We start from the raw sequence: 24,720 nt of genomic DNA on the forward strand, positions 1-24,720 counted from the left end.
GTTATGAATGCAGTGAGGTGCACATAACCTACTTTTTACAATTGATAAGGAGTGAATTTTAAAGTTTTAAAGACTTCCTGAGGCTCATAGTTTTATTTTTTGCTACCTCGTATCTTCTGATTGCTGTTTTCCTCCTTCACCTTAAGGATGAACTGTCCCAACTGAACTGTGGGAGTTCCAGGTCCAACACGCAAACCAACCAGGGAAGCGTCTCTAAAAACGGAACACCTGTGTCTTTACAAGATGGAGGGTCCAAATCCACCACTCCCTCGCTGGGGGGTGCCTCTAAATCAAACACCCCCACATCTAACTACAGCAATAATTCTCAGTCCACCACACCACTGTCTCCTTTTGATGGTGGTTCCACTGGCATGAGTCCCATGTCTAGTCTTGGGAGAGGGTCTGCTTCTGATGTTGCCATGGAGTCTGTGGACACCCCCTTAAAGGACCAGGAAACTTCAGATGGCCACAACAAAAACCTGGACCGGAGCAGTGGAAAGCCAGAGAGCAATAAGAACATAGCAGCGGTGCAGGAAGGACAGCAGAAGGGTCCTGAGTCTGATACTACACCTCTTAAAGAGGATGGTCAGTGCTTCTCTTATCACAGCTTCTCTGTTGCGGTAACATGACTGCACTCCCTTGTAATTGTTCTCAGTTAAGACTGTGCCAGTATTAAATCTGTGCTGGTTATAGATGGAGCAGATAGCCTGGAGAAGTCTGAGGTGCAGGCTATCATAGAGTCCACCCCTGAGCTGGACATGGACCTCGCTGGCTGCAGAGGAACAAGGTACAGCAGTAACCTAAGAGCATAAGCAATAATTATGTTTATCAATGAATAATATGAAGTTATATGTATTCATCAGTTTATCTGTGAGCTTTTACATAACTATTAAAATATATATATACAATTACACTCATGTCCATCATATTCATTGTAACCTCGCTAATGAGCCTCACCTTATCAGTCCGCTTTATTGCTGATAAAAGTGCTAAAGTATTGCAAAATCACGCATTCTTCTTCATGATAATAATCCTTTTCTCCCTTTCCTCTGTGTCCCACCTGTCCTTTCAGCACACCAACTAAAGGTGGCGTAGAGAATCTAGCATTCGACCGCAACACCGACTCTCTGTTTGAGGAGCTGTCGTCTGCAGGAAATGACCTCATAGGAGATGTGGATGAAGGAGCTGACCTGCTGGGTAAGAAGTCTCACTCTGTCAGGAGTAACGATGTAGCCTCAGTCTTTAATTTTACTACCAATTTTACCCTCCTCTCGTATTCTCTGAATTGTCTTTTCTTTGGCTGTCGGGCATTATCATCTATACAGATGAGTTTTCTGGTGTGTGTCAGTGAATTTCTCTCTCTATTAACTAGCTCATCGATTTCCTCATTTGTGTGTATAATGTGTCCCCTCTGTGACGTTTCTTTCCTGGATAGGCTGAGTAAATTATAGTGCCTCTGCTGTGCTGTGAAGAGCCGTGATGTTATAAATTAGACGTGTTAAAACGAGAGCACTTAACCTACTTGCAGAGTCTCATAAAGCGCTTTCTTATTCCCCTTTGCATGACTCTCAGACTACAACTTTTTAGGTAAGACTGAGAGAGTTAGTGTGTAGGATAGACATACACATGTAAGAACTTAAAAATACTAAACAATATAGAATAAAAAAAATAGGTGTCAGTAAGATTTTGATTGATATTTTGATTTAATATCGGTCTCTGATCATTTTCAGGTATGGGGCGAGAAGTTGAACACCTTATCCATGAGAACACCCAGCTGCTAGAGACCAAGTGAGTAATCACTGAAAAGTTTTGGAGGCGAGCTGTTCAAACTGTGCTAGTTTAGTACACAAGTATTTTATTTCAATGGTAACCAATGCAGACTATTAAGAGCAGCAGAAATAAGTGTATCCCAGAGTGCTGCAAACCTGCCAGCTGCCACAGGGCGAGAGGCGCCTGGACAGGTGAGCCGCTGTGGTTGTCTGCAGACAGACAATCACTCACACTCAAACCTGCGGTTAATTTAGAAGCACTAATGAGCCTACAACAGTGCAGTTATAATACAGTGTGAGGACTCAGTTACAGCCCACAGTTTGGACCTTTTGTACTCATAGCTTCTGACACCAGTGAGTACAGACATGTCATAAACTGACACTGTGCCTTGCTAGTTAAAGCCAGATAAGTATTTATTTATTTCTAAAGACATAAGAGGGTCTTATTTTGTCACAAGCTGTTAATAAATCTGTGGTCCAATATGTCACTGTGCGTGCACCAGGAGGCACAATGTGGCTGCAGATGAATTTATGGTCATGCAGAGAGTGTGTTCGCTGTCCGCCTGTCTGTCTGCAGTGAGTTATGGTTTGGTTACAGCTGGTCTGTGGGCTTTTCTTGCTCGTGTTATTGTTGGTCCGTGAGCCACCTGCAAAAAAGAGCGGAGTTGTAACATGCAAAGCACTGAAGTGAAACAGCAGCAGAGCAACAGCTGAAAGTGTTAAAAACAATGAAAATCGTCCTCTGCAGCCACTGTCTCTGCTTTTCATGCTTTATTTTTGGATCTTTGAGGTACGTGTTTCTCCCATTCCCGATGAACTGTGCTATTACTCCCTGCTCTACTTTGGCACCAGTTAGTATTTGACAGATGCATACATGATTCATCATCTGCCTTCCAGCGGCAGTCAGGATCTCTCTCCTGCACTCTCTCCAACCGAAAAGAGTATACGGATGGACACGTATGCGGGACCATAAATTCCACTTTACTTCATTTTAAAAATGGCTGATGGGTGGAGTCATGTTTCCACCTTTAAAATAACCAGCTGGGCATTTTTTGACTCTACTTGATAGACTTTTACCACAGAGTTAAAATTGGTCAGTTTATGGATAAATGAATATAGAAATAACCAATATTGAGGAACAGAGTAATGGTGCCCCCTTGTGTTTAAAATTGATATTACAGCAGATTGTGTGTTTTTCTGCATATGTATTACTTTTCAGAAATGCTTTGAATGTGGTGAAGAATGACCTGATATCTCGTGTGGATGAGCTGTCGTGTGAGAAGGAGGTACTGCAAGGAGAGCTGAATGCTGTCACACATGCTAAGACCAAACTGGAGGAAAAAAACAAAGAATTAGAGGAAGAACTTAAAAAGTGAGTCGGCTTCAAAACACAATGTATAAATGAATTGCCCACCAGTCGAGGGTCTGCACTTTTACAGTTCTGACAGACTGAGTGTGTACTTTGTTACTCTGTCGCAGAGTTCGAGCAGAGCTGGACGAAGCCAAACAGAAGGTCAAGAATGACAATGAGGATGATGTGAGTCCTTGGCGCTTGTTATTTCTGCTTGTTGCATTCGTATACAAGTCTGAGCAGCGTAGAATGTCGAGGTATTTGACTTGCTATAAGTATCGGTTATCTTTAAGTAAAGATTGGTCTCCTGCCTGCAGAGTGATGTGCCTACAGCACAGAGGAAGCGCTTCACCAGGGTGGAGATGGCCAGAGTGCTGATGGAGAGGAACCAGTACAAGGAGAGACTCATGGAGCTGCAGGAGGCCGTCAGATGGACGGAGATGATCCGGTAACATGATCATCTGAGTCCATATATAAATGTTCTTCTGCACACAGTAAAATATATGCTAAGACAGAAAGTTTGTTAGAAATTGTTAGAATTTTTTGTTTGTTTTTTTTCTTTCAGGGCTTCAAAGGAGAACCCAACTCTTCCAGAGAAAAAGAAGTCCAGCCTCTGGCAGTTGTAAGCTCAAGTGTTTTTATGTTTTTGGTTTTTTTTTAACTTGAGGACTTAAATCACGACTACCATGATTGTTGATATTTATTGCTCTTCTTCTGTATTCCATGTTTGAATGGTTTCTCCAGGATGTAGGTAAATCTGACATGATAAACATAACTGACCATTGAAGCTCTCATCTTATAACAAACCCCTAACAGAGGAGAGGAATCCAGAGAGCAGTGCCTCTGCTTTCAGTTCTCAGACCAGTCGTAGATTCTTGATTACGTTTTAAAACTGGTTGTAAAAATCAACCTCAGAAGCTTCCGAGGCTGCTGTTCTTCTCCTTTGTTAGAGTCCATAAGGATTGAGTTTGGTTTGAGGCTGGGCACTATTTGAAGCAGTTCTTTGGGACTGGAATAACTGCACTTATAAAACCGTATCTGACAAATGTGCATCTCTGCCTTTTTCCTGTGTGTCCCTCTATTCTGCCTGATGTTGTGACGTCTGTGTGCAGGAGGTGTGTTGGGAGGGTTGGTGTAGAGTGGGGAGGGAACTCAGAAATATGGGTGGAGTGTTTTGGTTGAAACAGTTAAAGATATAATAGATTTAATAGAATCTAACACCACATTTAAAAAATAAAAAATTAAAGTAGCTTTGCATGATTTACAGTTTAAAGCGATTCTTATTTATCTGGTACTGTGCCACTGTGTGTAACGAGCACTTTTAGCTCCCTTCTCCATCCATTTAAGCCAGCTTTCTCCTGATTGGCTGTCCCTTACAGACAAAGGATATAAATAGCAGTTGGAGCTGGTGTGCTCACAGTGGGCAGTTTTCCAGAGATGACCATATTAGGGTTTTCCAGTCTCTCTGACAAAAGTCCAAAAGTAGAAAAGAAAACAGTCTGAAAGGAAGAATTTAGAGCAGTGGGAGGCCTCAGCTTCAGCCTCAGAGGATTTGCTTGCACATTCATTAATTATATATATCATATATACACTAAGGAAAAGCATAATTGGTCCACTTTAATTGACAGATATTTTCTTATGTTAATTAGAAAAATGGTAAAAATGTATCACTGCATGTAGATAGCTAAAAAGCTTGTTTGCTTACTGTAGAGGAGTTGTGGGAATGTGAAGTTGTTTTTGGTCAGGCCTGTTCTGCTCTGTGTTGACTAACATCCTAGTCGGTGCTCAGTATTAACCCCGCACTCCCTGCTCTCCAGCATTCTGGATTTACAGGTGCTCTGATGCTTTTCTGTTTAGAAGACGAATTAATTCCCTGGTTTGAATGAAAGCTAGCATGGCGTGTTGGCACTGGGAGAGGAACCTTTTTTATTCTTAAACCCTACCTGTGTTGCTGGAGCTACTGCTTTTGTGTCCGCCCCTCTATATGTTTGTCTGTTTGCTTTGTTTCCCTCCTTCCCCCCTTTTTCCCTTTCCACTTCCCTGCCCTTACACCTCCAGTTTCAGCCGTTTGTTCAGCTCGTCGGGCGGAGGAGCCAAGAAGCCGGCAGCGGAGGCCCCAGTAAACGTCAAGTACAACGCACCCACCTCTCAGATTCAGCCGTCCGTCAAGAAGAAGAGCAGCACCCTGCAGCAGCTGCCCAGTGACAAGAGCAAAGCCTTTGACTTCCTCAATGAGGAGTAAGTCAGAAAACACACACACTGTTAGTCGTGTTTCCTGAGATTACTTTTGGAGCACTGACCAAAGATCACAAACATCCCACTCATATTCATTGTTAATTTTTCCAAATATTTTCTTCAGTGATAAATTCTTTGATCCAAGTGTCCAAAAGTATTCAGCTTGTTTTAGCTTTGCTATTGAACTTTTACACTAGGAAATAAAAATCCCACTTCAAATGTTCCATTCATCCATGGTCTTCCACTTCAGGGTTGCCTATCCCAGCTGTCGTAGGGCGAGAGGCGGGGTAGACCCTGGACAGGTCGCCAGTCTGTCGCAGGGCTAACACATAAAGACAGACGATCATTCACACTCACATTCACACTTATGGTTAATTTAGAATCACCAGTTAACCCAACCCCACTAACTGCATGTCTATGGACTGTGGGAGGAAACCAGAGTACCCGGAAAGAACCCACACGAACATGAGGAGAACATGCAAGAAAGGCTCTGGCCACGTGGTGCTGAACCCAGAACCTTCTTGCTGTGAAGCAGCACTGCTAACCACCGCGTCACCTCGCTGCCCTTCAACACACATTTGATAAATTAAACATTTAGGCTGTCAAGATTTGAGCTCTGGTCAGTGCAGCCACAGAAACACATGTGAGTTGAGGAGAAGTGAGACAAGTTGAGAATGTGCAGGAAGACACAATGGACAACAAATCAGTAATTAAATCAACGAGTAAGTCATCAGTGTTTCAGCAGTTTCCTGTACCTCGCTCAAAATCATAGCAGCCTACCTGCACCTCAGTCTGACTTAGTTTGCATGTTTGTTGTGAGAAGCGGATGCCCTGATCTGTAGTCACCTTTCTTTAGTCAGCCATAAACTGTGTAGAGGAGCTGAGGCGGTAGTATAGTGGCTACTGACATGAAAGAAGGCAAATCTTCAGTTGAAGAGGAAAAAAGAAAAATAATCAATGAAAAATGTTCTTTTCTTTTATTTAGCCTTTAGTCATCTATGAGTTCAATAATTTCTCATAACTTTTCTTGTCCGCTGTCTCTGAACTTCATTCAGTGGCTGTGGCCGTATGAAGCAGGGGAAGAAGAGCAAAGTTTAGCGCAGAAGAGAGATGGGGAAATGCAACATGGAGTCGAGTTAATAGCGGCTCTTTTGTCCCGCAGAGCGCCAGCTGATAGTGTGGTATCCAGGCGAGAACAGAAGAGGGCTCAATACCAGCAGGTCAAAGCCCACGTCCAGAAGGAGGATGGCAGACTGCAGGCGTACGGCTGGAGCCTCCCTAAGAAGTACAAAGTAAGGAAAGGAGAATATTAATTGTACCAAAGGGAAGTTCACACTAGAACAAAGCGTTAAATGCAGTGACTGTTTGTGTGTTTGGCTTTTCAGGCTAACGGTGGTCAGGCAGAGAGCAAGATGAAGAGTCTACCTGTTCCTGTCTTCCTCAGACCGCTAGATGAGAAAGATGCTTCTATGAAGGTTTTAAAGATTTGGTTCACAACAGGAAATATGAACATTTTCATATGTCTGACTGCTGTATCTGTGTGTCTGTGCTTCAGCTGTGGTGTGCTACCTGTGTGAATCTTTCTGGAGGTAAAACCAGAGATGGAGGTTCAATAGTCGGGGCCAGTGTGTTTTATAGTGACGTGTCAGGACCAGAGAGCCCGAAAAAGAAGGTTGGATCTCAGAGCAGTCTGGATAAGCTGGATCAAGAACTCAGGGTACATACGCACACACTTTGATGTGATCTTTGACCTAAAATGCTGATTTCCAAATTTGTATTTTTTTTATTCTTTGATTCTATTAAAGTAACTTTGTTCAAATTAATCTTTATTTGAATTCCGATGGGTCTTGCTGTTGTCTTTTGGAAACTAAAGGTTTGTTAATAAGTAATTTATTTTCCGCTTCTCTGTTTTTGTGGATCCAGGACCAGCAGAAAGAGCAGCGGCACCAGGAGGAGTTGTCGTCACTCGTGTGGATTTGCACCACCACCAAGTCTACTACTAAAGCTGTCGTCATTGATGCCAACCAGCCTGGGAACATCCTGGAGGGCTTCTTTGTTTGTAACTCTCACATCCTCTGCATCGCAAGCGTGCCAGGTCAGTTAATCAGTGTATTTGTATCCCACAGTTGGAGACGTTTTTTCTTTTGTCCTTTTTGTGGAGATAACTCACTTGGCATTCACTGGCCTGCAGAAAACGCACATCAGTTATAAAGAACAGCACGATTTCTCTATTAATTTTCTTCAGGTGCGAGAGAGACAGACTACCCAGCTGGAGAAGAAGTGCCTCCAAACTCTGAGGTGGGACCGGTGGGAGATGGCAACTCTTCAGCAACCAGTACCAGCTCAACAGGTGGCGACAGCGTGCTGGGAGGCATCACAGTGGTGGGCTGTGAAGCTGAGGGAGTAACAGCTGTTCCTCAGACAGCAGGAAAAGATGGAGAAGCCGGTAAGAGCTTTCGGGATCACTGCAAAGGAGTCTTCTTCTGATACATTTGCAAAAATAAAACTACTGTGCTTCTGCATGATTGGTTTCCCCAGAATCCAGACCAGCGGAAGAAGCCACAGAGGCGACAGAGACCAGTGCAGAATCTGCTGACCAACGAGAAAGCCTGCGGGAAATCTACACTGAGCACGTCTTCACAGATCCACTGGGAGCACAGCACAAAGTAGAGACGCCAGCCAACTACTCTCAGAGGTAACATCAAGAGGCAAAGTGGTGTTGTGATCCAGTCTTGCTAATAAAAGCTTCACTTTGTTTCAGAGCCATAAACAAACCACAGAGCAGCAACAATAGCTTGCTGTAAACCATTTACTGTATCGTGAGCTGCATGTAAACATTAGTGAACGATTACTGCAGTGCATCAGAGCTTCAGGTCAGGCTCTGTTTCTGCATCACTCATCGACTGTGTGCCTTTTACCTTGAAACGTGATCTATACTGAATTATATACTGTCTGATCTGCATGTTTAATGGCTGCATATCCGGCACGCACTTTATTCCTTTGTTAATCAGCTAATGTGCAAAGAAGAACTTTGAAAGATCTTCAGCAAACTTGGAGAACTATTGCTCCGGACCCTTTGAAATCTGGCTGCTTTTTGAGAGCAAAAGGGAAAGAAATGTGGGACGATTTGAGACTTTTGCTCAGTCCTGTATCTTAATCCCCAGTGCATCGCAGTGAAGCATTTAATCCATTATTCCTTGAAAAGAAAGTTGGTAAAATCAGTCCAAGATTTTTATTTGTCTCCTTTTGATTGAAGCGGCGTGACTAATCCACTCACTTTTTAAGTTTAAGACTCACAGTGACAGATGACAAACAGGACTCATTTAGAAAACTTTGTCCTTTTGGTGATCAAGCATAACGACGATAACTGACTTTTTGCTCTTTTGAAGTACAACAAACACACACAATCAGTCCTTCTTGGACACTCGGGTCCAAACACATAAGATTAAATTGTCCCAGTGCAGACGTCTGATGTAAACACTGTATTTACTGTGTTCTCTGACGAGCAGGGAGAGCGATCTGCTGAAGGATGGCGTGAGCTTGAACCCCAGCGCAGAGGAGCAGGACCTGATGAGAGAAGAGGCTCAGAAAATGAGCAGTGTTCTTCCCACTATGTGGCTGGGCGCACAGAATGGATAGTGAGATTTTTTTCATTTTTCTTTCACTCAGCACTTTTGTAAGTGACTGAATTTAAAAACAGAAAAAAAACCCTCTGTCTAAATCGATGCACCTGCTGTGATTCCAGTGTGTACGTGCACTCCTCCGTGGCTCAGTGGAAGAAGTGTCTTCACTCTATAAAGCTGAAGGACTCTGTGCTCGGCATAGTGTAAGTGCATTCAGACAGGTGGCAGCTGGAGTTTATTTCCTTCCTATTTGCCTGTTTAAACATGTAATTCTCACACATTTCCTCCCACAGACACGTGAAAGGGCGTGTGCTAGTCGGCCTCTCTGATGGCACGTTAGCCATTTTCCACAGAGGTGTAGGTGAGAGAGTTGAGCTGTTGCCACTTCCTTCTTTAACGTGTGTACACATTATCCAGCTGTCTAATTTGAGTTTATTTTGTAAGATGGACAGTGGGACCTGACAAACTACCATCTGTTAGACTTGGGGAGGCCTCACCACTCCATCCGCTGCATGACAGTAGTGCATGATAAGGTGTGGTGTGGCTTCAGGAACAAGATCTATGTGGTGCAACCTAAAGCCATGAAGATAGAGGTACAGTAACCTCGTGGTAATGATTAGCACTTCTGAAATCTTCCCTTTGCTTCATGTCTAAACTGCTAATGTCTTTGTACACTGCAGAAATCATTTGATGCCCACCCTCGTAAGGACAGTCAGGTACGTCTGCTGGCCTGGGACGGCGACGGTATCTGGGTGTCCATCAGACTCGACTCCACCCTCAGGCTGTTCCACGCTCACACCTACCAGCACCTCCAGGATGTCGACATCGAGCCCTATGTCAGCAAAATGTTGGGTCAGTTCTACAATCGTCCGTCTTGACAACAGCAGCATGTTTTGAAAATGCAGAGATAAAAGTTTTGTCTGTGTTCCAGGCACGGGCAAACTGGGCTTCTCATTTGTCAGAATCACGGCTCTGATGGTGTCGTGTAACCGTCTGTGGATCGGAACTGGCAATGGCGTTATCATCTCCATTCCTCTGACGGAGGGTGAGTCTGAGCTGGATCTGTTTAGTTCTTTTCTAACCTCTTAGTTGAGACTTTGGTTATGCTTATTTGTTCTGTATGTGTTGCTGCCTTTATGTGTGATCTCTGAATGAGCTGTTGCAGTGTAGTAATGACATTATGTTGCTTAATAGTTGATTCACTCCTGCTCGATCATTAGCAGCCAGCAAGGTTACCAAGGCAGCAGGTAACCAACCAGGAAGTGCAGTCCGTGTTTATGGTGACGACAGTGGCGACAAAGTCACAGCAGGGACGTTTGTTCCATACTGCTCCATGGCTCACGCTCAGCTCTCTTTCCATGGTCACCGTGATGCTGTCAAGTTCTTCACAGCTGTTCCAGGTGAGCAAGCAGAAATGGACTAAACAAACTGCAGAAGCCCAAATCCTCTGCTCTAAACCACTCACAACCTGAGGGTTTAGTTTAGTTGAACAATGTGATTAATGGTGTCAAATCGTTGTTAAATAGACATGTGATATTACGGCAGTCTTTATTTACTGCAGAGTTACATTTTCTCCAAAGCTGTTCTTGGTTAGAGGAAAGAGCGGCAAGTCAACTAATCCCCCAAAACTGGAAAATTAATAAGTAAATCTCCACTTCACAGAGTAGGATACACCCAGAACTGACCAAGGAGATTATATATCTCATCTAGCCTGCTAACAACCAGGAGGGACCAGAAACCTGATGGAAAAAGATACAATAAAATAGTTACAGAATATAGAAAAAAGCAAAATATAGGGAGTTTAATCATTAAAATCTAACAAATGAAAGTATTGTGGTATGAGATTGTAAAGATTCAATGAGGAAAAGTGAAAGGACTCTAGATCCCTCCCAAACATAAGGCAGAAGGGCGGCTGCCAGTGACGACACCTGCGGCTCTTTCTTTGAGGGGCCTCCCTTCAAGTTCAAGTTCACATTACGGACCGCAGCCAGTCTGTCAACAACGTGTTAGCGCGGTTAACTCATTAACGCGTTCGCTCCGTGAAGCCCCACGCACGGGGCGATCCGCGCTAACTTGCTAACGGAGATTTGCCGGGTTAATGCAGTTATGGCGTTAACGTCATTTTAACGAGATTAACGCTGACAGCACTAATTAAATGATGACAAAACAAGTGATGCAAACCTCGGCTTTCGGTCCTTGCTCGTGTTTGTTTCTTAACTCTGCATTAAAACTGAGTAGGCATAAAATCCAATGCTTTAGCACAACAACTCGGTCCTTTATTGACTAGTAATAAAGGGAAGGCAATGCTTCGTTATAGTTCCTGTCATTCTCAAACAGCTGACTAACTAGTGAGCTGAAATCTGACTGGGTGTAATTCTGGTAATTAACAAGGGCTAAATGTGAAAACTAGAAAAAAGTGGCTGAGCAGATGCGATCTGGAGTTTGTCCCTCTGTGCTTTCAGGTCACGCAGCTGCATCTGCATCGTGTGCAGGAGAAGCAGCTGGCGACAAGGCGGCAGATGCCACAACTCAGGAAGGAACTAAGTGTATGCTGGTGATGAGCGGAGGCGAAGGCTACATCGACTTCAGAATGGGTGAGTTTATTGCATGACGTGCTTACAGACCAGGCGGTAACGGCGCAGTGGTTGTAGAGGAGAACATGACGACTTGTGTGTCTGCAGGCGATGAGGACGGAGAGATGGAGGAGGCGGAGGACGCCCCCATCAAACTTCAGCCTAAAGCCGAGCGCAGCCACCTTATCGTTTGGCAGGTGACTCAGGACTGAGCTCTCGAGGCCTGATTTGCCTTTTCTCTCAAACCACGGAGTCGTCGAGGTGGGCGAGGCTTCTCTACGAGTTTAATCAGCACTTTCTTTTCTTCCTCAGTCCTGGACAGAAAGAGTAAAACAAGCAAAAACTGCTCTGAGCTCCTCCTCAACGTTAACCTTGATGCATGTTGTTTTATTATTGTTTTCTTTCTTTTTCTTTTTAATTTCATGGATTTGAAATGTAATCTGTTATAATGCCTCTTTTAATATTATTTAATGTAAAGCGGTTGTTGAGGACAGAAGAATTACTTTTGATTTGTTGTATTTGACATTTCCAGGTTCCCTTCATTCAGTCCAGTTACTGTGTGCCCATGCTGGACTTGGCATATGTAAAATCGGTCAATGAAGACACAACAGAAAGTGGCCACATAATAGTGTAAAATGGAAAGCCTTCATTTGATAACTTTGCTTTTGAAAGTCTTTAGGTCAAATGCAATACACCACATATCAAGCTGGTTTGTGTCTGTTTTGTTTATCTATCCTAATAATCAATTTGCAGTAATGGTAGCCCAGTTTGTGCCTCGTGTGTTGCCGCTACATTCAGGCCACAAATCTGCACCACGCTGCAGAACCGAGCCCTGGAAAAAGAGCCCATGTGGAAGCACCAAAGATTGTAGTTCTTCTAATGGCCACTAGAGGTGCCACAGACTTCCATGTTATTATTCCCAACTTCACCCATGAGAATAACTTCGAAGCCTGTACAGCTAATTAGTCCGTTCAACACAAACACATACAATCAGTGTTTCTTTGTTTGTTGTTTTTTTTTAAATATGCAACTTATAATTCTGGACTCTGCTGAATGAGGAATGTGAGCAATCAGGCTGCTGAGTTTTACATTCTCAAATTTCGAGTCACTGAAATGAACTTCTGCATCATGTTTGTGCTGTTTGTCCTTCCAATTTTATCAGACAAATAATTTCATGCTGTGAGGTACAGGCTGTTTCTGCTTTGGTTTTGGTGAAATTCTAGCATTTGATTAGTCTTACTGTAGTGTCTGTAGTTACACCTGCACAATTTAGAGATGCAGCAGCAGTTTGCAGCATTTGCAGCAGCAAATGTTGCTCTATAACAACTATAAAATGTCTCGTTTTGCACAGGTATTCATGGTCCTCTTGAAAATGTTTCCTGGCACTTCATGTAGTGCTGCTTCGTCTGTATGAATCTTGGGACATAATTTGATTTTGAGATTTTTTTCCCCCCTCCCAGGACGTGTCTTTAGACTCTGCATGGTTGGGGTTGTTGTGTTTCCTGAAAATCCGATGCTTAGCTCTGTGACTGAACCCAGTGTTAATGAATGAGAGGCACAAACTGCAGCTCTAACGGAGTTGCAGTAGCAGCTACCATTTTAACTCACTCACAGAACATTTGATGACATAACAAGCAGAAGCTGCTGTGTCTGTATAAACCTAAAGAAAGGACTTTCTTTATGTTTACACACCACAGACTTGTACTGAATCCAGGATGAGGTCGAGTCCTTTGGCTCTTTGATATGCGTGAGGACTGATTTAAAGGCTTTGAGTGTAACAGAGTATTAATTTTTTTCTCAAAACAATGCTCTGATTGTTACCAAAGGTTAAAGAATATAAAGTTTTCCACATGCTAAAACAATAGTTGTGTCTGGTTTAAGTGATGGCACCTTTCTGCAGCATGTGAGTCTGCCTCCATGTAGATACTGTGTGAGTTTTTCTAACAGAATTCCTAATGTATAGATGAGATCTATTTTTAGACTTTGATATGTGGGAATATTTTTAGGGTATGGGAAAAGAGAATGTGCTGCTGGACCTAAAACTGAGAGGATAAAAAAGCCACACTGAGGATTATCACCCCGTGTCCCCCCAACCACCCCCCAAAATTCTTCTTTTTAATAGGAGGTCAAAACTGGAACATATGTGTCAATTAGCAATATCGCAGCCTGGCAGCAAAGCCCCGTTTGCCATGTTCCATATGAACGTTTCTTTTTCATGTCTGTCCCCACTGAGTGCAGTGTGTCAGATGTCCACTGGAGACGGTCTCTGGCCTGCGTGTCAGCACGCTGCACTTTTGTTTTGTTCTTTGTATTGAACCACTATAGCGGAGGCCTGTTCTCGTTTTGCGAGGGTGTGTGTGTGTTTGTGCGTCTTCTCTCCAGGAGAGAAGAGTAATTATATTGCAATTTAGCCATTTCAGTATTTATTTACAATGATTGAGCCTTTGCAATTCAGATTGTATCTTTGTACATGGAATATGAATATATATGATTATATATATGATTATATATATATATATATATATATATATATATATATATATATATATATATATATATATATATATATATATATATATATATATATATATATATGTATATATATATATATGTATATATGTATATATATATATATGTATATATGTATATATATATATATATATGTATATATATATATATATATATGTGTGTGTGTGTGTGTGTATGAAACATGAATGTGGCTTGGGTTTTTTGTTTATTGTATGACTTTACTCAGCTATGCACCTCTGAAGCGGAGTGAGCGTGGGGTGTTTGAAAGCAGAAGCCCTGCTGCCTGTCAGCAGACGCATCAGTTTCCACCTCCAGCGTGGGAAATGAAGTCAAACTGAAGTCTGGGAGGCACTGATTGGGCGGCTCCATCCCATCACAGCACGACAGAGGAAACTTTGTTGTAGAGCCTTCAGCAGAGCTCCTCCACACAGCTGTGTCATCCCTCCCCTCTGCGACTGCTTTCATTAACTCAGCAGGGGCTCCTCCTCCATGTTTGCAGTACAAATATCTTGTACGTCTGCAGCATCTATAGCCTTACTTATTTTTAACAATCAATTAAAGCAACTTTTGTGGGCAAGTTTGGTCTGCTGGGTATATTATTATGATTATTATTATTGGTTATTATACACATGGTGGCTCTGCTTGTAAAGTGAAACGAACAGAGCCATCCATCCAGTAACACTTTAGAGTTACACCATCATTAAACTGTAAATCACTAATTGAACTTTTGTTACAAACAGTAAACTATTAATGAAATGTTGCGTGTTTTGTAATCTGTGTAATATTATTTGTATTGCTGCTAAACATTAGAACTAATGTTTGTAATATTTGGATTATTATTCAGTTTCGATGTTATTTGTAGCTCTTTTAGTCGAGTTGTGTCAAGTCGAATAGGTAGTGATGAAAAGGGACATAACAGTTTACAGCAATGACCATCTTAAGATGCTTTCATTTTGTATCCACTGTTGGCCCGATGGTAGCGAAAAATCACAAGACTGAACCTGCAGGCGGCCATTTGTCCCATTTCATTTAGGCACTAAAACAGTTTATATTTAGGGGAAGATTTCGGTTTAGATCCAAATCTGAGCCATTATGAAGGAGACCTCACAATGTCTGTGACAGGAGGCATGAGCTGAAGGATGCCAGTTGCTTTGTAACCTTAACCTAAACTAAATGGCGGTATTTGACATCCTGGGATGGGCTCACTGATCGGCAATGACTCCTTGCTGGTTTAAAACAAACAAAGAAATCTGGTAATTATTAACACTAATTTTATTAGACTTTTAATTTTATTTTGTCCGTCCGTATCTGGAAGTCCCACAGGATCTTAGCTCAGCCATTCTCGACCATTTCTCCCATTTTGATCTTGGGACTTCCAGTCCATACTCGGCACAGATGTTCCTGTACACTATGCCGGCCACTTGGTTATGGCGTTCCATGTATGCCCTGTCTGCTAGCATCTTGCACCCTGTTATGTGCTGGATTGTCTCAGGGGCATCTTTACACAGCCTGCACCTGGGGTCTTGCCTGGTGTGATAGACCCCAGACTCTATGGATCTTGTGCTCAGAGCTTGTTCCTGTGCTGTCTAACAGTCCAGCCACTGGCAGGACTTCTAGATGTCAGCCACTTCCTCTATCTGCTGGTGGTACATACCGTGCAGGGGCCTGTCCTTCCATGATGGTTCCTCCTCTTTCTTGGGTTTCTGCTGCCTTTGGTATTCACTGAGCATGCGGTCGGTTCTGGCCATCTTCCTGATGTATTCATGGATGTTTGTTGCCTCAATCGAGACTGTGGTACTGACACTCACTACTCCCCGGCCTCCTACTTTCCACTTAGCATACAGCCTCAGGGTGCTGGACTTGGGGTGAAACCCTCCATGCATGGTCAGAAGCATTCTGATCTTGATATTTCTCTTCCTTTGGCCAGCTTATTATCCCAGCAGGGTACCTGATGACGCCCGGATCTTCTTCTTACCATTCAGCTGACTCCTCAGGACATACCTGAGACAGCACTTGGCGACAGTGGGGAGGAAGATACCTCTGACAAAATGCCTCTTTTATTCTCAGGATTTGAGCCATTTGCATCTAATAACGTTTGATCATTTAACATTCTCCAGTTTGAAGGAAGTAACAAACAGAATGGAATATCTTTAGTCAGTGTTGGTGCTTCTAGTGCAGTCAGGTTTAATTAAGGCTAATAACTTAAAGACATAGCAGAGATAAAGACAGCGCTGCCTCTCAGTCAGTTTGAAGCCCTTTAAACATTTTTACCATATGGAGGCTGTTATGTCACTTTCTACAATCCAGGGAGCAAATTTACTTGGCATCAAACGTAATTAATTGTTAATTTATCGAAATAAACAGTTAAATAAGCTGACTGATGTCCAGCTTAGACGTTTCCTCGGTATGTTCGATGTTGTGCCAAAATACTCTGCTGTTTATGGAGGTGCCTGATTTAGTGGCAGGTCCTGGAATAAGCCCTGTTTTTGTAAAACTTCCCTTAGCCCTTTTGGATTTCCTTTAATAATAATAATAATAATGGATTGGATTTATATAGCGCTTTTCAAGGCACCCAAAGCGCTTTACAATGCCACTATTCATTCACTCTCACATTCACACACTGGTGGAGGCAGCTACAGTTGTAGCCACAGCTGCCCTGGGGCAGACTGACAGAAGCGAGGCTGCCGTATCACGCCATCGGCCCCTCTGGCCAACACCAGTAGGCGCTAGGGTAAAGTGTCTTGCCCAAGGACACAACGACCAGGACAGAGAGCCCAGGGATCGAACCGGCGACCTTCCGGTTACAGATGCGATTCCCAACCCCCTGAGCCACGGTCGCCCCGTAATCACCTTGTGTTTCTCTGAATGTGCTCATTGTGTGGGCACATTTGGAGTTTGCTTTTACCCATTTGTATCACCTCAGAGAGTTTGATTGTGTTTCTTCACAAACACTAGGTGGAGTGCTCGACCTACAGAGTGTGAATGTTTTCTCAGTGACTTTATTAGAAGGACAGGGGCACCCCTCCCCTGCCTGCGATTGGTCTGTGACTGTTCTATTCAAAGCCTTGGTTTCAGCCCTTTGAATGAGGGGGAACTGGTGCTTAGCAGCATGAGAGACAGACAGAGAGGCTTTAATCTCTTCTCAAGCTCTTTGGAGAATGCCTGGCTGTCATGGATCACAGTCATGATAGCGGAGTAGGAGGTTAAGTGATGCATATACAGCGGATTTCCTTTTTTCCCTCCCTCAACCTTGATTTTGTACTCCCTGTCATGACCTTCAGACAGAGAATATGACAGCTGTTGCACGGAAGATGTAACCTTAAGTTAGATGTTTGACATTTTGGGGGAAAATCAACCCAGCTAAATAGTTATCTGAGAGGACCGATAGCGCTCAAGGAAAAGAGTATATTCGCACTAAATTAAGGCTTCTACACAACAGCATTTAAATCGCATGTAAAGATTTTAGCATTATGTTTTTTTCAAGTAACCTGCCCATCAAAATATATAAATAGGATCCTAGAAACAATAAAAACACACCATATTGTAGAATTTTTAAAAATTCACTTAACCAAGGATTAAAAGTATGTTCCAAACAAGGTTCATATTTGTGGCCTTAACCTTAGTACAGCCTAAACAACAGTCTAGTAAAACCCAGAGATTTTAAAAGGATGTTTATTCTTGCTGAGAGTAGAAAGGTTTGCTGACTCTTTGCTTTTCACACCAGTTTTTTTTTTTTTTTTTTTTTTTTTAATAATAAAACAGAGTAATACTTAACCTTTAGCAATACAGGACCACTATTGACAAGAAACAAACAAAGAAAAAACAGACTGCAAATAAAAGATGGTCCTAGTCACTGTGACATCATCACTGTTGAGGTTAAACTTTTGAGTCAACATCTTGTTTTTGTGCAACTTAACATGTTTGGATGGAGGGGTAAATAGAGGCATAAACAGACGGATGTAGTTACCCTGATATTTGAAGTCCTGTTCTGTGCATTTCTACTATTGCCATTTAGTAATTTTGAAACTGGATATGATGAGAAAAGGGTGAGTCTGAGTGTGAAACTGCTTGCTCACTGGCTAACAACATGTCAACTACAACTCTAGCTATGGCTAATATAAAAGATAATCCTCCTTAGTAAAATGCAGTGTAACCAAAATTTACAAAATACATTTAATAATTTATGTAATATGACCCTAAATGAGGGACTGTGTTTTAAAATGTCAAGTTAAAAAGCCATTTTTTCATAAACGTCTATAGGACTTCTTCTATAGTCTTCTTTACAACACTACATACTGTCCCCTGGTGGTCATTAAAAATAATACAGGTTTAGGGCGCTTCTCTGCTGGCTTCACTTTTCAGACTCATAAGCCACATCCATTTTTTATACTGTGTATGGGTTCAGCATGGACGTTACCAGCTAATGCTAGCAATGTCTACTGTGTCTATAAGCATTCACTGCTAACATTTGATGCTAACGTTGGCTAGCAAACCTAAACATTGGATACCTTTAGGTCTTAATACAATATAAATGAGTAAGCTAAATAAAAAGATTACAACTTGTGCAGTTTTAGTGAGCATGGGATTTAGCTAAACAGACTCATTAGCTACATCTGTCCCATACTGTGTATGGGTTCAGCATGGGCGTTACCAGCTAATGCTAGTAATGTCTAATGTGTCTGTAAGGATTCACTGCTAACATTTTATGCTAACTTTGGCTAGCAAACCTAAACAATGTTTAGTTTCAGTGAGCGTGTAATTCAGCCAAAAAGACTAAAACCATTCTCTGTACTAGCATGTACATATTTCATATTTCCAGAGCCAACTACATAGTGGCCTGTGGAGCTCTGTAGGTTTTGAAACCTCTGTTCTAAAGCTTGCCCCTTCATGAAAACTTTATATTGTTCAGTGAACTGGATCAATAATGCCAGTTACACAGCAATAACACTTGCTTACAATAACTAATGAAAGCTGTAACCTGTGAGTGTACTGACATTAACAAATCTATTTTATAGTTAATCTTTCTGTTTCACTTAGGAAAAAATCTTCTTTTCTTCCTTTTTTTTTAAGCCATGTAAGTTGTATAGTTTCACTGTACTCACCAGAATGCAACCTTTAAGACGTGTGGGACCAAGCTGCCCACATGATAAAATTAATAATTTTAATATTCCCTTCAATCATGCGTTTCCTGAAAAGGTCACAAACATTAATATCAGCCTGCAAACGGGAGAGAAATTCTCTTCTGACATTTTGCATAACCAAACTACCATTTTAGAGTCTATTCCACAGTTACGTAAAATAGCCAGATGGTGGGTTATCCAGGTCTCATCACTACCATGACCTCTGGATCCTCTCGTGGTAACTGCTGCCCTGGATGCTCCAGGTCCACTGACCTACTGATACCGCCGCACATGTCTGTTTACAGTAACACAAAATTGCTCTGAGGTGAAATCCAGCCAAGAAAATGCCGTAAAATGAGGTTTTAAACCGCGTCTTTGTGTGTGCTTGTGGTCTCACAGGCAATATTTCAAAGAAGGTCAGAGGGGTGTAATGAGGTGGGTGCTGAGTTTGCTGAATGCCACTGTTTTGCCACAAGAAGGCAAATGTGCAAAGTAGAAATTGCTGCTTTCCAAAAATTCCCCTCTCCTCGAGACAGATTTGCTGTTGTGCATCTATTCAGCATGAATCGTGAGTGACTCACAAACACACACAAGCACCCACCTTGCTAGTGTGTGCTTTTAACGCAGTCTGTCGCCTGTGCTGCATGTCATGGCCCTCATGTGCTATGTCATCTCAGTTGGCTTGACACAGCCTTCCCGGGTGCAGGATAAACACACAGCTGGAGTGCCCCACCATCTATTTCCGTCCTCTCCACGTTTCTCATCGCTCTTTTCACGCTCCACTTTGTTAGTTCACGTCTTTCCTCGTGTTTTTCTTTATATGACGACAGGTCTCCCTTCCCATGATGATCGCATTCATCAGTGGGGCTTTTTCCCTTTGTGTGAGATGACAGTGTGGATGAAGATATCAGGAATAATTAAACCCAAGCCTCACATGTCTTTTGTTGCGCCTCCATTGGTTTTTAGAACTACATAAATAAATTTGAAAACACGCTTCGCAAGGTCTGCACACACATTCAGTTGATGCAAATCCACAGACACTCATGTACTCTCGTTTCTCTTTTACCATCCACGAGCCCGAGGCAAAGACAAAGAGAGAGAACCTCTCATGCACTTTGTGTTTCACTTATCAAATCTCTCCTCCAGATATGCTAACTTGCAGCATTTATTTTGCTCAGACTGAACTTTGGCTGTCATATACACTACATTGTCTGCCTTCACATGCATGTGAACTTGAGCGACATCCCATTCTTAATCCATAGGGCTTAATATGATGTAGACTCTTCTGGGAAGGCTTTCCACAATGTTTGGGAGTGTTTATGGGAATCTTTTATCATTCTTCCAGAAGCACATTTGTGAAGTCAGACACTGATGTTGGACAAGAAGTCCTGGCTTGCAGGCTCCACCGTGTTGGTATGCTGAAGCATTAAGAAATCCTTTCACTGAAACTAAGGGGCCGAGCCCAACTTCTAAAAGCCCCCCACACCGTAATCTCCCCTCCACCAAACTTTACACTTGGCACAACGTAGTCAGTCAGACAAGTACCGTACTCTTGACAACCACCAAACCCAGACTTGCCCATTAGAAAGGCAATAATAATCTGAAGGGTACACGAAGTTCGTAGTTATAATACCACCTACAGTTGACGGGAGAATATTTAGTAGCGAGGAAATTTCACATTTGGACTCGTTGCACAGGTGGCAACTCACTAGCTTTGCGTTGCACAAATAGAATGAAAGAAATCTTCTATTGAAAACTCCTGGCAAAAAAGTGTCAGTATATTCCTTCAACAGCCCAAAAATGGGATCTAAAATTGTGAAAAACAGGGTAGGATTGATAAAATGTGGAATTTAATTAAAATAAATGAATGAATAACCCATAAAGGCATATTTCTGTTGCATTCTTTGTATTGTATTCAGGCCTAACAGCTGTTGAGCATTGAGTCTTTGAGTCATAAATGCTAATAAGTTGTCAATTCGGTCCTTGTGCCGTGCAGTTCTTTTTCACAAAATAAATACTTGAAATGTCCAGCAGAAGAGTCTTCCTGGTGAATGAAAGAAGTCAAATTCATGACAAACTTTTATGAATCACATGCAACTGATTTATAAAACACTGAAACTATTTTAACAATTTTTGGAGGACTGAGCAGCAAATTATGCCACATAAGTAGTAGGCTAGCATAGGCTTTATTTAGAGTTCTTTGTTGTACATGTATGCTGTGTATTTAGTGAAAAGAAAGATTTTTAGTGAGAATGAATGCAAGAGAGATCTGAAAATGACTGTTTTGATTATAGACAAGAAGAAGAGCATTAAAAAGATCAACAGTGGATGCCTCGATCTCACCCTATACTGAGCGTCCTCCTCTGTCCTAGCTTAGCTTCACCAACTCTTTCCCATATCTTCATGCTATAGTTCATTAGCTTTATCTCTCTGTAGATACCACAGCTCTGCACATCAGCCTTGTTCTTGAAAATTCGATACCAGTACATTTCTTCTCAGGCAGGCATGACCAGATCATGTAAGATCATGTTAAAGAATTTTGTTAAAAGGTCCACAGCTCTCTGTCCTATACAGCTCCATACCTCCACAGGTATGTCATCAGGACCAACCACCGTTCCACTCTTCATAGCTTCACCTGTTCCTCGGCACGATCCCTTCACTTGCTAGTACATTTTCATCTCGATCTATTTTCACCCTAACCTGCTGCACATCCTTTCAAGCTCAATCTCTCTGGTTTGCCAAATGATTTGTCCCTTTCTGCTTCCTTAGTGACCTGCTTCATATATAACTCACTGTAAGTAATTTCCTTTGGCTTCCCCACCTCTTTCTTAGTTATATGCCTGGGCTCTCGGTACTCGTGTCTACTTTCTTTCTGGCTATCCCACTTTTTCTTTGCTAACCTCTTTATTTGAGTCCTTTCCTGTACTTCCACAATCATTCTCATTCATTCAAGTGTCCTTGTCGTCTTTCATCCTTCCAGAGGATACACTAAACACCTTCTTGGCAGTTTCTCTCAGCACTGCAGCTGTACTTTCCCAGTCATCTGGTAACACTTCCCTATTCCCCAGAGCCTGTCTCAACTCTTCCCTCTACGACTTCCACCATTTAATTCTTGGCTCTGCCTTCACTCACTTCCTCGTCTTGGTTTTCATCCTACATGCTACCATCTGATGCTGCCCAGATACATTCTCCCTTGCCTCCATCTTGCACTCTCGTATCTCTTTCAGATTGCACCATCTGTATAAGTTATTGTCCACGTACACCTTCCTTCATGGTCCTTATATGACAACATCTAACAGGTAGTGTTGAGATTTATCAATCTCAGCTATTAACAAGATAGGTAGATAGGTAAATGATACATGGAAAGTTCACTTTTTCCCTAAATGCATGAGTATGACTATTGCAGATGTAAACATTTGATATGACTGATAAATGTAACAGTTAAGTAGCTTTTAAAAATAATAAGGCTTTAGATGCAAAGGTTGAAAAAAGTGCGGCACTGGTGAGTGCTCTGCTCTCATAACATGACAAGAAAGATGAGGAAAAGGAAAAAGGAGAAGTGAAATTTTGATTTGAAACAGGATATCAGTAATCCCATGAAAGGAAGACAATTAAATCAGGATTAATACCAGCTGTCATATTTTTTATTTTAAAAAAAATGAGGCAAGTATCCCCCAAAGCCTTATAACATTAGTTTTTTAATGATAATTATGGAGATTTCTCAACACCTCACCTGTACAATTAATAGAACATATCAAGGCTCGATTCACCTAATTGCGTATTGAGTATATTCAAGGAGTTGTTGACCTCAAATAAACAACTCAGCTTCATTACTTCCCCTTGAAACGAATTAGTTAACGCATGAGTTGACTGACATTGATTAATTGCCAGTTTGATAAGCGATTGATCATTTGATTTCTTTTAACAGAGAAAAAAAAGTTGTATAGTTTGATTAGGAACCCCTCTACAAATCAAGGCTAAGTGATGATTGCTAATTTTTGACAAGGTACTATCAACCACGTGAAGTGAGGGAAACCTAGAGTTGGTTTGATCAAAGAACCCAAATCTGTGATGCTGGGCTCAGACTATAGACTGTGCAGTAGATATTTTCTGTACCTCGTGTCAGGCCGGCTTTGTCAGCCTTGTGTTTTTTTGTTCACGTGCTTGTGTAATATTCAGTCATATTTATTTTTCAAGATTCAAGATCTTTTATTTGTCACGTGAATAGTTATACGAGTATAACACACAGTGAAATGTGACCTAATACGCTCCTCGACTGTGCGAAAAAGAGAGAGAAAACATTATATACAGTAAGTAAGTAAATATATACAAAGAGGACATTATGTGCAATAAGTGAGTGAATTATATACATTAAGTAAGTTAAATAAAATAAAACAATCTGGAAATTTACACTTCGAAATTTGTGAATGCACATTGTGTAAGTGGGGTGTTAAAGTGACTTGTGCCGCAGTGAAGTCAGAAGGATCAGGCATGATATAAGAATATGTGAGTCCTGTCTCGGCTGAAAGTATTATTATTTGATATTAATGTATTAGTTATTATTTTTGTGTTCAGTTAAATTAAAAAGAACTACATCTCTGCCAATGCTAGCTAGCTAACAGCAGCAGCTGTAATGTAACACACGTTACTGTACAAGTCTTTATCCTGTCTTCCTTCTCTCACCTCAACCGGTCACGGTAGATGGCCCCGCCCCTCCCTGAGCCTGGTTCTGCCAGAGGTTTCTTCCTGTATGTATTATTGTAGGGTCTACCTTACAATATAAAACGCCTTGAGGCGGCTGTTGTTGTGGTTTGGCGCTGTAAAAATAAAAATTAATTGAATTGAATTTTATCTTACCTGTAGAAGGATTTCTATCATGTCTTAATGTTTGTTCAGAGGCAAGACAATTGGAAAAAGTTCACAAAATAGCAGTGGCTATTATAGTTAATAGCAAGACTAATGACAATGAGATGTACTTACTACACAAGTACATAGTGCTCATAGTGTACTACATGGAAACGTGCTAATGGAAAGTCTTCATAGAGAGACACTGACATTTTGCACTCAAACTGACTAAAAAAATCACAAGTAGCTCCTGAACACGTGGACAAGGTTGAGATGAAAATATGGCTTACATTGAATTCAGACGGAAAGTCATCAGAAAAACAAAATATAGGCAAATGACATGAAAAGGTTATGAAAATGCTCAGGCTGCTCGAATGCAAATTGTAAAACTATGTGGCTGTCGTATCAACCCTCTCCTCAGAACCCGGATAAGTCTCCCAGTGCGACCGCCTGTTCAGATGAGGTGAAGCCGGTCAGCGAGGACAGGCTGTCTGTGTGTCAGAGGTCTGGTCCATCCTCCTTCTGTCTTTTGGGACGCTCTGACTGGTGCCATGAACACTGTCAGGATGAATGAGCCTTTAGCAATTGCTCCATTCTCTGCCCTCGCCGTTGCTCGTCTGTCTGCCTGTCTGTCTCGCTTTTCGTCATCCCCACTCCCCCTCCCTCTTCTTACAC

General features: G+C 41.9%; 1 protein-coding gene across 4 annotated transcripts in view; it reads left to right on the forward strand.

Moving 5' to 3' along the window:
- Positions 1–12,260, forward strand: part of spag9b (sperm associated antigen 9b) — a 37,950-nt gene extending 25,690 nt beyond the window's left edge. Inside the window, exons 6-29 of one of the 4 annotated variants that reach the window (XM_082544048.1) lie at positions 147–585; positions 694–787; positions 1,073–1,197; positions 1,731–1,788; positions 2,989–3,141; positions 3,249–3,306; positions 3,438–3,568; positions 3,686–3,743; positions 5,183–5,358; positions 6,518–6,647; positions 6,741–6,830; positions 6,911–7,072; positions 7,279–7,450; positions 7,601–7,801; positions 7,894–8,050; positions 8,865–8,993; positions 9,101–9,181; positions 9,272–9,339; positions 9,423–9,571; positions 9,659–9,830; positions 9,910–10,023; positions 10,199–10,378; positions 11,441–11,572; positions 11,660–12,260. In XM_082544048.1, coding sequence (XP_082400174.1) covers positions 147–585; positions 694–787; positions 1,073–1,197; positions 1,731–1,788; positions 2,989–3,141; positions 3,249–3,306; positions 3,438–3,568; positions 3,686–3,743; positions 5,183–5,358; positions 6,518–6,647; positions 6,741–6,830; positions 6,911–7,072; positions 7,279–7,450; positions 7,601–7,801; positions 7,894–8,050; positions 8,865–8,993; positions 9,101–9,181; positions 9,272–9,339; positions 9,423–9,571; positions 9,659–9,830; positions 9,910–10,023; positions 10,199–10,378; positions 11,441–11,572; positions 11,660–11,763 — 3,333 coding nt within the window. In that variant the 3' untranslated portion in view covers positions 11,764–12,260. Of the gene's footprint in view, positions 1–146; positions 586–693; positions 788–1,072; positions 1,198–1,730; positions 1,789–2,988; positions 3,142–3,248; positions 3,307–3,437; positions 3,569–3,685; positions 3,744–5,176; positions 5,359–6,517; positions 6,648–6,740; positions 6,831–6,910; positions 7,073–7,278; positions 7,451–7,600; positions 7,802–7,893; positions 8,051–8,864; positions 8,994–9,100; positions 9,182–9,271; positions 9,340–9,422; positions 9,572–9,658; positions 9,831–9,909; positions 10,024–10,198; positions 10,379–11,440; positions 11,573–11,659 lie in introns of all 4 variants that reach the window. The other 3 variants (XM_082544047.1, XM_082544050.1, XM_082544049.1) reach the window with 3 other exon arrangements.
- Positions 12,261–24,720: the final 12,460 nt, after the last annotated feature.

The sequence above is a fragment of the Aulonocara stuartgranti genome (assembly GCF_965226115.1).
Source record: "Aulonocara stuartgranti genome assembly, chromosome: 8".
NCBI classification, from domain to species: Eukaryota; Metazoa; Chordata; class Actinopteri; order Cichliformes; family Cichlidae; genus Aulonocara; species Aulonocara stuartgranti.